Source organism: Vidua chalybeata, chromosome 1 (genome assembly GCF_026979565.1).
Source record: "Vidua chalybeata isolate OUT-0048 chromosome 1, bVidCha1 merged haplotype, whole genome shotgun sequence".
Classification (NCBI taxonomy): Eukaryota; Metazoa; Chordata; class Aves; order Passeriformes; family Viduidae; genus Vidua; species Vidua chalybeata.
In genome coordinates this window covers 140,072,113-140,090,291 of record NC_071530.1, presented here as the reverse complement: position 1 = coordinate 140,090,291, position 18,179 = coordinate 140,072,113, and the positions used below count along the sequence as shown (strand labels likewise).

Here is an 18,179-nt window from a genome sequence, read left to right as displayed (position 1 = left end):
CACTTGCCATTGCACAGAAAGGTCATGCCTTTTTTGCCACATGATCAGTGTTACTGTCCATGACACCTTTAACATAGCCCATTATGTGTTACTAACTGCACTTCTCTCAAGTTATCCAAGGTTTTCATTTGCCGCCAGTCAGAAGACCACTGATGTCTGCTTGGGATAAGAGAGTTGCTCTGCACAAACAGTGACAAAACATCTTCTGGCTACACCTGACAATCAGTGAGGCTAAAGAGGCTGTAATTTACCCTCTAGATACGCTGTGCTAAAAGCATCAGGACTCCTTGTGTGACTGCATAAAACTGTGTCATGTTTATCATATGAGTAATATTACTACTATAAACTACAAAGAAGCATCAATAGGATGAGAACAAAAAGTGGACATTGTTCTGATTCTGTGGGCATGGTCTGGATTCATTCAGAGCTTTTCTACCTTTCTGCCCTCTTCTCCTGTCTATCCTAATCATAGAGAGCTACTGCTCTACTGCTGGTAGTATATTTACAAACTTTGATGCATTCAGTTCATCCTTATCCATCTTCTGTTCCTCACAGCAGTGAAAAACTCAGGTAATCACCCTTCTTCTACTGATAGATCCAAGTCCCTGACATAAAATGCACAAGCTATCAATGTGTTTGACATAAAAGGACAGGGATGCTACTCCATTCTGAAACTGTCAGTGTGTACACACCTCTCTTCTGTCAATCATTTCCAGTATTTCAGGAGCCAGTCTACAGGTCTAACTGGATACAATTTCTATGCAATACAATTCTCTGTGTTGGGCTGTAGCTGCACATCAAATTATTTAGTAACTTACCCTCGAGTGACTCTATAACTACCCTGTAAGCAGTAGCATGTCTGTGAAGCTGCCACTGAGCACACAGACTTGTCATGCGGACTTGGTAGGAATCCAAATTAGTCACTCCCAAATACACTGAAAATTAAATACAAAAAAATAGTTGTATACCTCTAATAAGACATACAAGAAAAAAATTACAAAATTATTACAATGAAACCAGTGCCAATTAATTTTTAACAAATAATGTCCATAGCTGCTTTAAAAAAATCAAGAAAATTTAACGGAAGAATTTTAAAAAGAGTGAACCTTAAAAACAGTTTAGAATTTAAGGCAATTTACTTTAAACTAAAAAATGAATACTGCTAAAAAGTTCAGCTATTGCAAATAAGTATAAAAGTATCATAATAACAGCAGAATTTCTGTCAAAATCTAATTTTAAATTGAGCTTTAGCTATATAAAAAGTAAATATTCTTATATATGGAGCCAAAAAAATACAGTGAATAAACTTTTCATTAAAGAAATTTATATCTACTACTAGGCAAATATATTTTTGGCTGATAAATTATATCTGCTTTATGATTCCTCTCTTGCTAACATCCAGCAGAGCACTTAAAAGCCCGGTATAGTCTCATAGAAAGAGAGACTTTCATTTCAGGCAAACAAGATAAAGTCTTCCACGTGAAAACTTATTCATGAAACTGCAGAAAGCCACAGTTGTAAGGAAAACCAGCTTGTAGAGATCTGAGCAGCATGAAATCATTCTTACAGGTTTTGGCCACGCCTGTTAGGGCATCACTGAAGCCTGTTGAGTAGGAAGCAAATACTTTAACACTGTACTCCGTTCCACTGAAGAGATTTAGAATGAGAATAGTATTAATATCATCCCCTACAAAGGTCTCCAATGCAGGACCAGGAGCTGCAAAAAATGAAATAAATTAGAAAATCATTTGCTCATCCACTAAATTAGAAAAAAATACAAGTGTTCATAAAGTTACTAATTTTTACCTTTTTTTAAACCGTACATTAAACCAAAGACATTGTCCTCAATCCTTGCATGGAAAGAAGACACAACAAACACACTTGGGAAATTCAGCAGTGGGATTCATTAAGGCAGAGCTAGATACTGGCTTCTGTTAAAACCCTTTTGCTCTGCTTCAGTGACTTAGTACTGCTCTAAAGGGGCAGCCAAATATCTCCCCAGTTTGATTGTGTGCCAGGACCAACAGGGGGGACAGCAGATGCCAGCCAGCACTACAGTCACTCAGGGCTTCTTATACAACAGCATCATTAAATACTGTGCAAAAATGATAATGCAAATAGAAAAGCATGAAAACTTTCCCAAGTCAAAATCTCAAACAGCTCCTTCATCGCCTCCCCTAGTTGTTCTGGATACACTTCAGAAACCAGGCAGCAGTATTGCCTTTGGACAGTACCTTAATCCCTTAATGGTCACACATCTGTGATTTGCTGTCAATAGAGGACCCTGTTTCTAGAAAGAAATCTGAAGGACTCTGGATGTGTTGTCTAGCTGCAAGGTACAGGCGGGCAAAGGATGCAGCACACACAAAATGGACAATCAATAAAATGTCAAGTGTCTAAGAAGTGAAAACCTTTTATTGAGGGGAGGAAAGTTGAAGAACAGGAGAACACAGAAGAGAGGAGCATGAAAAAGCAAACAGTCTCTGAAACAGAGTCATGATAAAATGAAAAAAAACAGACTGAAAGAGCTGGGATTAATCAGCCTTAGGATGGGAAATCTAAGGGGAAATCTACTGCTGCCAACACCTACTTTATGCAAGGTGGTAGAGAAGATACAGACAGAATGTCTTCAGAGGCAAACAGGAAAGTGTGGGAGAAAAAAGACAAATTTTGCAACATGGAAAATTTTTATCATATATTAGCAAAGACACTGCCAGTGACAGTAGTCAAAAGCTGGGAAAGATACTTAGAGCAGTTTTTAAATCTCCATCCTTGGAGATATTATAAATTCAGCTGACCAGGGCCCACTGAAACCTCTTCCAAGCTGGCCCTGTTTTGTTCAGAGAGGAAGACCACATGATCTCCAGAGCAACCTACATTATTCTGTGATTATTAGACTTTCATATTCAAAAATATGAGGAACCAAATTTAATAACACTTTCAAGGCTGTAGCTGCAACTGATAGACTTAAGAACAAAACCGAGCAAAAGATGACATTCAGTCAGAAGTGACCACAAAAAAAAAAATCAGTTTTAAAACTCACTGTTGACAGGTTTGTAGACAACTCTGTAACCCATTGTTGCTGAAGGTGGGGCATCCCAGCTGAGACGTAATCTGTTGTACCACTCATCTGAGACACGTAAGTTCCTAGGAGCAGACAGGGGCACTGAAAAGAAACCAAACTGGGATTTTACAAGCTTATCTCATCTTATACAAACTTGCACATAAAAATCAAGACATGCAAACAGAAAGACTGTGATACCCATTACTCTCAAATTTACATGTAAAATTATTAGGATGAAACTCTTAATCAAATTCATTCTTTGTATTACTCAGTGAATTAACCACAAACTTTGATCAACAAACAGTGAACTTTTGAATTAATTCCAAACTTTGTTCCTGCATCTCTTTCAAAAAAATCTTACTTTTGTTTCCTAAAAATGTAAGGTAATTTAGAGATAATTATACATTGCATAGTTTCTTCCAATGCAAGTGCACTAATGTATAAATTATGGTCTTTTGAGCACTTAATTCTGTAGAATGGAATCAAAGGACTTATTTACAAGTTATTTAAGTTTCTGCATAAATAGCACTTCAATTAAGACAAATTATGTAAATTAGGAGAACACTTCAATAAAATTATACTATCATGACTACAAGTGCACAATGAAAGGATTTTTTACAATATACAGTAGAGAGGAAGCTTAAGCTACAGCTGAGTAATCTTTTGGTACTTGGTCAGAACTCTGGAGATAATGCAATCACTTTTTATAAAAAGTTCAGCAGCATTTCTAATGACCCTTAGAAAGTAATGATCTCACACAAAAGAAAATCTAACAGTACAATGGTTGGTTTGACACCATCTCAGCAGGCTTTGTTTACTTTTTTTCTGTATTAGTTGCCATGCCCTTGGTGGGCTGGTAATCAAGCATTTATCACTTCTGTTACTGAACAAGTTTCTGCAAACTCAGAGTATTTTATTGAAAAATACAGCTTGTCTTTTAGAAGAAACCCATTGTTTAGAAATCAATCAACTGAGATTAATTTAAAATTCAAGTCATATAAGTCATGCAAAATAAGCCCACATTTATCCTAAAATACATTCCTACAGCCAACAAAAAAAGGCCACAAAGAGTAAGTCTTTATTCATGCACATCCTGGCCAAAGACAGGCGGAAAGTTTGCACTTACAAGTTTTGCCAGGAGCTGAGACACTGACTCCCTCCCCATCAGAATAGATGGGGGTTACAGTAACTTTGTATTCTGTATCAGACAGCAGAGGATGAAGGAGAAGAGTGTTTTGTCTGCCGGGCACCATTACCTGGAGGGTCAGAAAATGCAGAAACAATCAAGCTTAATGACCACTTTATCTTACATAGTCTCTGACAACACATTCCGCTAGCATTGCTATATAGCTTGCATTTTCAAATACTATTGATGCTCTACAGTAAAATAAAATCACTACATTATCCACCCTTTTAACAGATCTACCATTATAGCAAAACAAAATAATGGAAATGTTTCTATGGGATAACACTGTTTTATATTAAACCTATGAGCCGTTGCAGGTCCATAAACCACTGGTACTGTTTGGATCATAAATACTTAAACTATTTCATTGTATAGACAAAATACATCCTCTTGATGTATTTATTCTGGATATATTTAGATTTTCTGAAGCTTGGTGATAAAGGCTGATTGCTTTGCTCTCTGGAGACAAAAAATCCTCCATCTCTGGGAGGAAGGAAAATCAGGTTATGAGACCTGGAAGCATTTTGAGCCAGAGCCTCAAAAACCAGTATCACAATAGTGGTGGCAGCAGTGCCAAGCAAAGCCTTGCAATTGCTTAACTTGCCAGTAAAATTTAATCTCAGAGAGCCTCCAAAGTCTGTATGGGAGCCACTTACATCACATGTATGAGCATGGTAAAAAAGAGAAACTATTCCTATGTTTCCTGTGCAGAGATCAGTGCTCTGAAGTGATGCTGTTGGAAGCAAGTCCCAAGGTCCAACGTCACATTTTGGCCATTCCCTGGCCCAAGTCCATTGTGTGAATCTGTCACCTGAGCCAGCAACTACATGGATTTGGCAAGAAGTTGAGAGAAACATAAGCCCTTTAAAGTCATGGGGGAAAAGCAGAAAATAGGTCTATAAAAGGGTTTTGTTGTTTCAAAGAAGACTGATGCATGTGATGATGGCAAAGGTTTGAAGCATATTCTCAAGAAAAGCCTCACCAGTTTAACACTCCAGGATACATTCAAAATACTTCTAGTTTTGGCAAGTGATACAAAGAAGAAAATTTATCTAGTGCACCCAGGTGTTGAGACTTGTCAAAGAGATCAAATTCTTTGATCAAAACTGAACTTAAACCATTAATAAATGTTCTTGAAAGATTTCTACATTCCTCTTCCATACACAAGCATTCAAAACACACAACCCAAGTTTCTGAAAAAATCCAACGAATTTTCTGAGTTTTTAGAACAGTGGATGCAAGCATTGAGAACTCTCCTCTCCACATGTGCATAATCTTCCACAGATCAATATAGCTTTCAGCAGTGAGAAACATTTTTGGCTTTAAAGAAGAGAAAAAATTTGATCTTTCCAGTATGTACAGCACACCCAAGAACACACATGCAATTTAGAGCTTGACCCCTCTGTATTCTACTACATTTTCTAGTCCCTGATTTTCAGCCAATTGCATCAAGAATTATAAAGCTAATTAATATTTTTATGGACAGGGAGGAGTATCTGAAACATATCACTGAAATCAGAGCCAAAAAAATGTAAGTACTCACCACAGAACTGTCACGCTATAGTACATGTAAGCCCAAATTCCACAAAACTTTTGGTTTCTGCCTAAAAAATGTACTAAGAATATAAACACTCCCCTAAAATTGAACATCTGTGCTGTTTTATTGACATCTGTTGTGCACCTCTCAGGTGCTTGAAGCCACATGGTAAAATACACTCCTTCAATTAAAATGTGCCTAATTCTAAGTATAATCTTACATAAATCCTTTTTTAGTAAAGTATTTATGCACGTGATTAACTTCAAAGATGAAATGTGGTTAATCTGTTTGTTGAATTGTGATCAAAGATACTACAGCTTGAGAGTGTACTTAAAATTAAATAATTTGTGAGAATAGAGCCAAGATACCTACCTAATCATACAGTTTTATAATATTATTTAATGAAATTTTGAGTCAGCTGTAATGTCATTTTGATAGTCACAATTTTAATATCTTTCCTACAGGTTTAATTTCATTTTCGTGGAGAGGAGAGGAGAGGAGAGGAGAGGAGAGGAGAGGAGAGGAGAGGAGAGGAGAGGAGAGGAGAGGAGAGGAGAGGAGAGGAGAGGAGAGGAGAGGAGAGGAGAGGAGAGGAGAGGAGAGGAGAGGAGAGGAGAGGAGAGGAGAGGAGAGGAGAGGAGAGGAGAGGAGAGGAGAGGAGAGGAGAGGAGAGGAGAGGAGAGGAGAGGAGAGGAGAGGAGAGGAGAGGAGAGGAGAGGAGAGGAGAGGAGAGGAGAGGAGAGGAGAGGAGAGGAGAGGAGAGGAGAGGAGAGGAGAGGAGAGGAGAGGAGAGGAGAGGAGAGGAGAGGAGAGGAGAGGAGAGGAGAGGAGAGGAGAGGAGAGGAGAAACAAAAATTGCTCAAGACTGTACAAACATTTAAGTGTCATTAAAGCACAACTCAGGATACAAGAATGCCTAGGAGTAAAAAATAAAATTAAAAATAAAAACCCAACTTGGATGAATTTTAAAAAGTACAGGAAAACAAAGACAGCTGGCTCCTCTTTTAACTGTGAGCTTATTAAACATTTGTGTGACTGGGCCTTCACCTTACATTCGATTGCTGTTGCCTGCAGTGCAGCACGTGCTGTACAATTAGAACTTTGAAGTTCAAGCTCACAGTAATATCAAGCATAGATTTTTTTACGAATTGCAACCAAATTGTCATATAAGAAGATATCATGTCTCAGCAATTATTAAAGAAGCTTGTGAAGCCAATAACCAAACCCATACAGACCATTCTTACTGCTTCCTCAGCACGGTCACCTTGTGCAGTGAGATAGGTCACTCGGAACTGCTGAACGCTGTAGTCGGAAATGTCCCACGTCACCCTCAGACTTGAGGTTGTTTCATCATCTATAACAAGGTTTCTGACTCCTGTTCGAAAAACTAAACCCAGAAATATTTAATTTATATTTTCTCTATTATATTTTTAGATTTAATACCATTTTTATATTTTGCTGATTATCACCAAGTAGCTGCAAGCTCTCCTGAAGTCATGGTGGCTCTGAAGATCCACAGTGGGCAAAACCATATAGCTCAGTCATATTTGGGCTTAAAAATATAAAAACTGTAAGCACTTATTAAAATAATAACTATCCTATACTTCTGTTAACATATAATATCTCATCTGCTTTGTTAATCTTACTCAGTTTATGGAGCTTTAAAATAATCCAAGCTAGAATGCTACAGAAGAGAAATAACCCAGAAATGCTTAAAAGTCAATTGTCTAATTACAGGGAAAAGAAAGAGAATACTCAAAACTAAGCAAAATTCTGAAGAGTTCCTAATCTCACGTTTATAAAAGGGAAAGAGAACTTCTAGGTGAATTTTCCAAATCAGTCTCTGTACTCCTAAGTAATACCACAGGTACCATTCAGAGTCCCTACCCTGTGTAAGGGGTTGGCTCCTCATCCGTGCATGGCCTGTGCAGGAGGTTGGCCACGCACAGAAGGGGGTGCAGAGCAGCACAGTGTGCACCTCTCAGCAGTGACCTGCCTTCCCTTCAGGAGCATCCTCAGCAGCAGCACAGCTCTGCCCCCAGCCCTAGGGGTGCCTGTGGGCAGCGCTTTGCACGCATTTGCTCAGTTTACCTGCTGTGCTGGGCTCAGGGGTTGTGGCACTGGTGGTGGTCACTGTGCTGGGCACTGTGGTAGCACTTGCAGCTGGAAAACAGGACTCAGTCACTAACAGCTCAACAAAACATGGAAGTCACAGCATTTTTCTTGTATGTCTAACTATGACAATGAAACTGTGTGCTCACACCTACAAGTATCCCACACACTTCAGACATTTCAGACACTACAAGGGAATTATTCATTTCATTTTACTTTAGGCACATATATTTGCAGGATTAGCATTTAGATCTGCAGATAAGACATAATCATAAACTGTATAATCAAATAAGAATGCATATATTTTCACAAATTTCTGGCTGAACTATGCATAATAGACTTCCAATTTGACCATTTGTTAAGGTTGTCAGATTAATTAAATTGAAAGTTTTATAGAGGTGTTTTACTTCTGTCCATGTAAAAAACAGAAAGTACACTCAGCAACACTGGGAAGTATCAGCATAATTTGGATGGGTGTAGGCTTCTTGTCTTAACAGAAGATTTAGAATTAAGCCTGCAGTTAAATTACTAAAAACAAACAAATTTTAGAATTTGCACATAAGAAATATATATAAGTTGTTTACTTATCCAAGTAATTGTTGATAAAAAGAGAATAATCTTCCTGAAATACAGGCTACTGTTTTGATAATAAACTATAAAATAAGCTGGACATGATGATCATGTTTTATCTTTGTTACTTTCATGTCCTGTGTAAGCTTTTTGGACCATTATTTCAGCCAAGAGTGAATTGACCTCTAGTGACTATAAATTGCATAAATAAGAAGGGAGTATATTGAAAATGCCAAACAAATTAAATTCCTGTAAATAATTTACTTTAAAACATTCAACCCACATCCCTTCCAAAATCTGATGTATCTTCTCATAAGGAACCCGGTTCAAAGACTAAATATTAAAATGAAAGATGGAAGAACATCAACCCAGATCCAAAGGTGATTAATACCACAGCTCAGAAAGGGAGCCAAATCACTATTTTGATTCAATGCCATCCATCACATAATAATAAATAGGAAAAGCAAAAACTAGTCAGCAAAGTCTTGGTGCTGAACCACCACATTCTTCAATATTATAGCTATACAAGATGAACTATGTTTTATATAGAAGATACATGCCTCAAATTAAAATCACTTAAACATTTTTTAAAATCACAATCAAGAGTTTGTCTTACATGTAGCTCCAAGAATAGCAACAACTTCGCTTTCACTTTTGTCATCAAAAACTGCCAGCAGAGAAACTTCATATTCTGTGTCAGGCAACAGACCTTCTATAACATGACTGTCTGCATCTCCATTTATGACAACCTAAGTTACACAGCAAGATTGAAGAGTATTAGTTCTGCATCTGATTATTTTACATGACGGAAATGAAAGAAGGAAAATCTATTTTTCTTTAAAATAAATTAAATCTACATGCCAATCTGCCCAAAAATGTATTAATTGCAGAGAGTATATCTGGAAAAGCACTTAAGAATATTTAAAATGTATAGTATTATGCTTTTACCAACAGCTATTTAATTGCTAAAGCTGACCAAATGCTTTTTTTATCACTACAATTCAAAACATTTATTAATAAAAACAACATAATGGGATAGATTAACTTCCATTCATACTTCTACTATTCAAACATTGTTATGACCAATGTATTCAGTATCTGCCCTGCCTTTAAAAAGTCTTTTTCAATACCAGAACTGTAGTCTCAGTTATGGTTCCATACTTCTGAATGGAACTTGAAAGAACGCGTGCTTCAGGCTTGAGGATTAGGAGAGACATGCTGATGATTACTTTGCTATATAGTGTGAAGTTTCAAATAGTAATTTTCCTCATTTCTAGCTATGACAGCAGCAGAAAATTGACATGCGATGTAAACTGAAAGCAGGTTTCACTTCAGATTTTTGTGTGTTTCATTTATTTTATTGGAAGGGATCACCAGATGGGGAGGAAGTGGAACAAAAGGAACTATAAAAAGAGAAGGTACAGGAGCCTGAGCAGTAATTCTGGTGAAATGGGCTGGCCAGTTTTGGGAATAGTTTTCAGGTCACACAAACAGACACTACAACAAAACAACCTTTCTCTGGGTTAACACTGACAAGTTTTAAAGGCGGTCACAGAATACTCAACATCCAAGTTAGACTTATAATGGAAATCAAGCAATAGACATGTCCTGTGTAAAATCTGCCACTGAGGTTTGCAGAAACAGTGAATCACAATTCCTTTTAACTGCCACAGGAGATTTCCTGAGTTGGTCCTGGGGAAAAGGGACCCATAACACAATTGTAGACCTTCTGAACTCCAATACAAAAAGAAAACCAGAAAGAAATAAATTGGGGCCATGCCTCCTACAACTATCAAGTAATGAATCAGGCATCCCATGCTGCACACTTTCTGGCACAGATTTTCTTGGGAAAATTTCAGGAATAAGCTTTGAGTGAATCTATCTGTCTACTAAGTAGGTGCATGTAATGCCTTTCTTTTCAACTCCCCAGGGCCTCTAGTTGTGCATCAAATCATTATAAAATATCAATGCATAATTACTCTCTCACAAGCAACTTTGGCATACTTTCTGAAGCATCACTTCCTTCACCCTCCCCTCCCAGCTACAAAAAACAACACAAAGTGCTGAACTTTCAAGTGGGCAGGACAAATAGCAGCAACAAGTACACGAGCACAACAGCATGCATCCTCTACTGTAACCTAGAAATAAAAGGTGCCCCTTAAATTTATTCTGGCTTTTTAGTGCCAGCTGCATGCTCCTCACCCTTCAGCAGAGGGGGTGAAGTGAAATGAGAGGTGTGTGATTAACCACTGTCCCCTGACCCCACTCAGCTGGCAAGTTGGGTCTTGGGAGAAAGAAGGAGGGAGTGCATGTCCTTTGTCTGCATGACTGATCACTTAGCTGGGAAAGAAGCTTAAAGAGGCAACAGCCTGGAGGTATTGTGGTATCCTAGGCTTGACCCCATTAGAGAGGTCATGCAAGGAGAAGGAGAAAGCAGCTCAGGCATTTTTAATATCTCAGCATTCTAAAATATTAGAGCCTCCAGCAGTTCTTTGTGAATACAGTGAACAAGTAGAACTTTAGCAGTTCAAATATTTCTTGATAATTTATTCTCACACTGAAAGAATACAGATACCTCAAATCTCACTTAAAAATGTGACTTGAGGGCTTTCACTGGCAGCTACTCACTGGAACTGAAATAGAAACAAATGAGGTAATCTACTGCAGAAGAAACTGCTAGTGGATGACCTGTGTCCACTCATCTGCCAACTCCTTCTTTTCCCTGCTCACTCCTCTAATTTCTCTCTTTCTTGCATGACTACCTCTCACTAGGTGAAAGAGAGGAAAAGAATCAGGCTAAGCTAAATTTACAGAAAAAATGACACATAACCTAAGCTATAATGACTGCTTTCTGCCCTAATGGGTGACAAAATAATGCATGAAACCTAGGGCCAGGTGGGAAATGTCATTTTTTCCCCTGAATTTTGTACCCAGATAAACAGTTTGCAGATGTGGCCTCTCCACACACTTCTGATGCCAAGAGAGAAAGATGTTTGAGGGTCACTAAAGACTGAGAAGTACAAAAGAAGCCAAAATAATGAGTTAATAAATAAAGAAAAAGAGGAAATGAGACAGACTATGAAAATTTGGGAAAGGAGAGAAAGTGTCTCTATTTCTACTTTGAAAAAGAAAATTAAAAAGGAGAAGACAAAGGGATGAAAATAATTTAAAAATTTAGACTGATGGAAAGGGTACTATGGAAAAGGTGTACAAGGGCTTAATGCAAAAAAATACAGTATGAGAGAGAAAAAAGAGAAAACATAAAGAGGAATAGATGAACAATCTAAAAAATTAACTATGTGTACACTTTTCCCTTTGTAATGTTACCTAATAAGGCTTCAGAGGCAATTTTACTGTGGCCAGTACATTAGACAAACTTGGAGTTTTATGTGAGGATATCACTACTCTGGCTCAGCTACCATTATCATCTTGTGAAGAACATGAACCTCTAAAAACTGAAGTGGCCCCAAACAACAATGCTAGTCCTAAGGCGGTTGGCACATTACAGATTCGAATGACTATTCACAAAATACCTCTTTTTTCCCTACTTCTGCTTAAAAAAAAAAAAAAAAAAAAACCACAAAAAAAAAAAAAAAAAAAAAAAAAAAAAAAACAAAAAAAAAAAAAAAAAAAAACCCAACCAAACCTGGAATATTGATTCGATTTTTGTTTAGAGAGCTTTGTAGTGGGGCAGATTTTTCTGTAAGTCAATTGGCCATATTTAACTAGCAAATGTTGCTGCATAGTTGTCCTCAGAATGGAATTCTCCCTCCTTTTCACCCCTCAGGATGTCAAGGCAACTTACCTCCTCAGACTCCCCCCCATCCAAAGGAATCCATGCCAATCTGTAAAAAGCAATATCTGATGAGGTGGGCTTCCAGCTGACCCTGAAACTATCTGTTGATACTTCATCAATTTCCAAATGCTGGGGAGCTGGAACTCGTTCTGGAAAATATTACACACAAGAAAAGTGAGAGTGAATTATGCTCCGGCACTTCCATAGATGGCAACATTAGGCACACACCATTTTACTTGCAGTTTCTTAAAAGAGTATAACATGGGAGGTAGACACCAAAGGCACTAGGGAATAGACTCTTTATTCTTACTGGACAGGCCTCCTTGTCCTCTTTCCACTGAAGGAGCTGCATGAAGCCCTAAGTCCATCTCCTTTGCTCAGGCTCTTTTCTTGTACCTCAAAGCAAAGTCCCAGTCTCTGCCCTTTCCAGACTCTGCGTACATTTCCATTTGCACTTTGCATGTGTCAATATCTTGCTCCATACATGTATGTTCTCCCTTCCTCTTCCACCTCATCTTTCTCTTTCCTCTCCTTCCTCCTTTCTCTTCCCATTTTTGTTGGAAAGTATTGATATGTGTCATCAGCCATTCGTTTAATGCAGAACTACAGTTACAGAAACTATAACTGTGTTAAACAATCTACAGGAACTTTGAATGTCTTATATTTTCTCCTTTTGATGTAGTTCCTCTGTATGTAGTTCCTCTAGTGCCTGGATAGTTCAGTGGTTAAATGTATGATTCAAAACTCATCACACTTCATCTGGAGATACAAATGCCATCACACTGAATAATGCTTCAGAAAGCTGTGGAGATGCTTTCATGATGTCAAGCGATTACTCAAATGAGTAAAGAGGCAACTGGCCCCATAGTAAGGGAGCAAAGAAGCCAAGAGCAGCAATGAAAATAACAGAAAACATTCCATATATTTGAATTCACAGCCAGAGACCTTTGCTGTAACTAATCTTACTTTCCAGTAACGTAAGAAGTTATAAAATTTCTTCTTGGAAAGCCTTCAGAAGTTCAGCAATACTTACTTGTGGTAAAGCTGCCAGTAAGTGGTTCAGATTGTCCCTCATCATACTGGGAGAAAAGAGCAACAGTATACTCTGTAAGAGGTGCCAAACTTTTCAGAGTATGGGTTGAAACACGACCAACTTCCACCTAGAGAAAGCATAATTTTCAATAGATATTGACCATACAATACACTATCATTGTGTGACATTCTTCTGGGTAATAATGATACAGAAGGAGAATGTCATGCAATTAGTAGAGAAATTCAGTGAAATTATGAAGAAGTATAAACTCAGGTCCATCAAAGCTGACAAAACCAGTTATAATAGAGAAATTACAAAAAATGAGAATTTTGCACTTATAGAAAACCATATAAAAGGAGAATTCAGCCTTGGTAAGCCCAGCTGTTCAGCTAACATCAGCACTGCATGTTCAGGAACCCAGAAGGGGAAGGAGCTTTTTGGACTATTAAACCTAACCCCTTACCATAGACAATCACTGCATAAAACCCTTATGTTTAACATTTGTCAAGAGACAGATGAGAGTTTTGCCTGGTCTCTCTCCAGGCTGCAGTTAAGTGACTTTGCCAGGGACATAAAACTCAAAGCTGTATAAACAGCTTATCAGTCCAACTATTCAGTGCCACATTAGCTCAGCACCACAGGGAAAACACTACCAGTGCAGGGCAAATGAAAACGTGCCACCTGTTCTTTGAAGAGACAAAGGAAAAGTGAACTGAACATTCATTCACATTACAAAGTTTACTACAACAAGCCTGAGATGTTCAAACACCACTGCGACCAGTACAGTCAGGCATATTATCTATATTAAGGGTAATCAATAGGAAATGGTCAAATGATTTCTAATTTAAATTTTAAGGGACCTAGCAGAAAGGAAAGAAACAAAACATTGCATAGGTATACTCTCTTCTAAAGCTAGGAGCAGTTTCTTCAGGTTCAATGCAAATATTCCACTTTATACAGATGAAAGGCCAGATATGTCCCAGAAGAAACATAATTACAGAGAACTACCATTAAAGACTTCTTTTTCTTGAGAGCCAAGTTATCCATGACAACTTATTTCCTAAGGGACCTGGACTGTTCTAATAATCAAACCCACTTATTGCAATTATTTTTTAATATATATTTTTAAAAGTGTCTTTATTAATATTTCAGTATTAATCATTACATCCCATTTTGCATTCTCTCACACAATTCATGCTGCTAAAAGGTATTATAATGCACCCTTGGTAACAAGGCAGAACTAAATATTGCAAATTATTAAATATAAGAGTCTAAGTTAGAACGTCTTGGTATTGCCTTAGCACTCTATTCAAGCCAAATCCTGCTTCTAGAGAGTCTCAATATATAATTAAAGCAATAAATATTGAGAAAATGTGGCAAAGCCTTCAGAGAGTCTTTTTGAATGAGCTTGAGTCCATGATATGTGATCCATCAAAAGTCTTATCTGAACTGAATCAAGAATAAATATTTCCATACTATACATTTAGTCAAGATCCTGCTCCTAGCAAACTTCTGTTCCCTTGTCTCCCTCAGTTTATGTTCCCCCGACTGCTTAGAGTACTCTTCCCCAGTCATACGTACATCCAACATTAAGCAAACTCTTATATACACCAATTTTCAGAATTCTCTTGCAAATCTTTTTTTAGAGCTTGCATGGTAGCTTTTGTTTACAAACATTACCCCTAATAATTACAGAAATTTGGGAAGGTTCGAGACTGGATAAGGGAAAAATGTTGCTAAAATTTACCTCGTTGGTTTCTGTTCCGTCTGTTTTAACGTACATGATGCGATAGCCGTTTACGTTTTTGGAAGCAGGGTCCCATGATAGCTTAGCACTATTGTGTCCAACATCAGAAAATTTCAAGTTTGCTGGTGGACTGAGAGGCACTTGAAAAGAAAAGAGGTAAAACCATGAAAGTGATCCCAGGTTTTAGCTGTGAAATTTTTCATGTCTTAATAATAAATAGTGTGTTTTACATTCAAAACTTTATATCACCAGTATTTCTATTCAAAGGCCTACATCAATGGAGCTACAAAATTACTTGAAGGCAGGCAAAAGGGCTTAGCTCTTTACTGAAACAGAACCTCCAGATTTGCTAAATGCATCTCAACTGATACTGAAAAAGAAATAAGTTGTTGTTCACTGGATATCATAGCAAGATCTAGCCTGCAGAACACTTGCAATAGATTTGGGGTTGTATTTGTGAATTAATTTAAGCCAGCTAGTGCTTCATCTCATACACATTTGGTTTTCATGTGTATCCCAGCAAAAATACTCCATGACAGTAGAATTTGGGCAAAAAACCTTCTGAATCCTAAAACACCTTGATATAAAGGTAAGTTTGTCCAAAAAGCATAACCAGCTGAGAAGCTCTCCAAAGATGCTACTTTTTACCTGTACCTACCCTTTCTGTTAGGAAACTTTAGCTGTTTCCCAACAATAATCCCAATTAAAGCCTTACTTTTATTCTATATATTCCTTGTCATGAGCTGAAGGAAAATGAGGCCATGCAAGAGACAGTCTCAGATTACATCCACTTCTCTGTTACACCACAGAAAGCAATTTGTGCTGTCTGTTACTCTCAGCAGTAGGTTCTGTATTAGTCCAGCATCTGCTACTTTCCTCTGAATTATAAAATCTTTCTCTACCCATCCTGCCTTCACACACACACTCCTCACCAGTCCACGTGGACAGATAAATTTCAGCACTTTAGAAGCTGCTTCCCTCACACAATAGCACCTGGGAAAAAGCAAAGATTTTAAAGGCCTTGTATATACTGTGAGCTCTCTAGCCAGGCCATTTATCAATCCAGAATCTGCAACCAGCTTAGGAACAGTGAAGTCAGCTTGGCTCTGAGAAAAGAGAAGATGGGAACACACTGGAACTGTAGTAGATGGGTTTGCCACACATTCTGGCATTCAACATATCCCTCTGAGTCTAGTGAAGGAGTATCACATGCTGGCCTTCCTTTCTACTTTCTGTCAGCCATGAAATGCACTTAATTCCACCATCCAGGTCATACAACAAAATGCATCAGTCTCAGCTTCTTCCTCTTGGAGCCAGCCTCCTGACAGTATTGCTCTCAACCAGACAGGCAGTCCTGGTGCCAGACTTACGTGATATTTACAGTGAGTCTTGGATGAATCCCGGCCCCAAAATGAAACTACACCCTAGAATGAGCTTGCTGAGCATGTCTCTGTTTGGCATAGGGAAAGTTTTGCTACAGTAACCAAGATGATACAATGAGTAGAATATTATTTACTAAACACAGATTATTAGATAATACACCTAATACTACAGCAAATTTGGCAGATCACTCTTCAGGCAGATATACGCTCCAAGAAGAAAATACCAGGTAGTCTATTCATTAATTGTAAGCCAGAAATAATCACACTGAAAGAGAAAGAAAAAGAAACAACAACAACAACAACAAAAACCACCAAAAAAATCCCCACAAAAAACGAAAAAAAGCTTAAATCAGATTCTGGACAGGTAAGACATTATTGTTAAACACCAACAATGTGGGACAGGCATGATCACCAGGAGCCTTCTCCCTCCCAGACTGCCCCACTGCCTGATTCATCAAAGCCTGCTAGCAGAGGGTTTATTTGGATAGCTGCATATGACAGAATCCATCTTCTTTCAGTCCTATAGACCAGAGATGGCTGCATTGTGTCAGCCTAAAAAGAAATGAAGGTTGCAGAGAAGTGAGGATTTCTTTTTTATTCTGGTCTAGTAGCAGCAGTAGTGATGATACTAACATATGTTCCAAGCTTCTGTGATCAGACAGTGGTCATGAAAGCTCAGCTTGTGCCAATGTATCTGGAATTTGTATGTGATCTTCCATCCAATGTGTTAGCCAGGTTTAGAGCTCTGCATTCTCCACGATTCTCCATATGGTATGAAGTGAATAGAAGCTGGCACAGTGAAAAACTACATAAACTACTGTTTAGGAGAAATGAAAATTTGACACTGGGTAGATATTGGCCAAAGGCCAGGGTAGGAGATACAGACAGGGGGGCTGTGCAAGATGAGGAGTGAGGCATAAAGAGACAGAGAAAGGTAGAGAGGGATAAGGAGCCAAAGATTTGATTCTCTTTGTTGGGAATCTTCTACACTCATTTCAAGTTGACGAACATGCTCAAGTTGCAGTAGTTTGCTATTGGAACATGTCTGTCCAAAACTGTCCTCCTAGAGGAGACCCAGCAAACACCATTCCTAGAGCTTCTTCCACTATTGCTTGCTGACCTTACAAGGAATTGCTCTGGGGTTTATTTTTCGTAGCATTCGCATGCCTGAACTTCTCTCACTTATTAAATGTAAGTCACTTTTACCCTGACTGGGTTACTCATGCCAGGAGCACAAAATAAGAGGATCCACTCACTCCCCTGCTGGGAGCAATAGAGATGTCACTGAATGCAGTCCCAGCAATGTCCCAGAAGCACAATTGCTTATTTTCAATTCCTTTGTCTTCCAAAGGCTGGAGCTATTTAGAGAGCTGACATACAGTCTGTGTAGTTTGCAGAGGACAGAATTTAGCTGGCAAAATTCTTGCTGCTTATTAAAAACACACCATCTATCATGAGTGCACAGGTGCTTTCCAACCCTCCATTTACCAGATGTTAGGCAGCAGGGGTTGGACAGAAATCTTCTCTTTGCTTCTTTTCTGTCTGTACTACTACTAAGCCAGAGGAATGACTTTCTCCATATGAGCAGGCTCACACACACACCTGGTTTTCTAGCTAGAGGAGGCTAAACAGAGCATGTTTCTGTTTTCACCATGAAGGTCTACGTGGTGACCTTCATTCACCTTCAGTAAGTTCAGAAAATTGTCAGGAATTTAACCAAGATCAGTGGGGGCATCCACAGGACCACTACCA

General features: G+C 38.3%; 1 protein-coding gene across 5 annotated transcripts in view; it reads right to left on the bottom strand.

Annotated features, from left to right (window-relative positions):
- The window catches only part of COL14A1 (collagen type XIV alpha 1 chain), a 112,907-nt gene that overhangs the window by 48,679 nt on the left and 46,049 nt on the right, over window positions 1-18,179 (bottom strand). For all 5 annotated transcript variants that reach the window (XM_053953952.1, XM_053953795.1, XM_053953872.1 and 2 more), the window contains exons 14-23: window positions 15,046-15,185; window positions 13,299-13,425; window positions 12,275-12,414; window positions 9,086-9,218; window positions 7,879-7,950; window positions 7,023-7,174; window positions 4,191-4,320; window positions 3,044-3,166; window positions 1,568-1,717; window positions 819-935 (exon numbers count right to left, since the gene is read on the bottom strand). In XM_053953952.1, coding sequence (XP_053809927.1) covers window positions 819-935; window positions 1,568-1,717; window positions 3,044-3,166; window positions 4,191-4,320; window positions 7,023-7,174; window positions 7,879-7,950; window positions 9,086-9,218; window positions 12,275-12,414; window positions 13,299-13,425; window positions 15,046-15,185 — 1,284 coding nt within the window. The remainder of the gene's footprint in view (window positions 1-818; window positions 936-1,567; window positions 1,718-3,043; window positions 3,167-4,190; window positions 4,321-7,022; window positions 7,175-7,878; window positions 7,951-9,085; window positions 9,219-12,274; window positions 12,415-13,298; window positions 13,426-15,045; window positions 15,186-18,179) is intronic.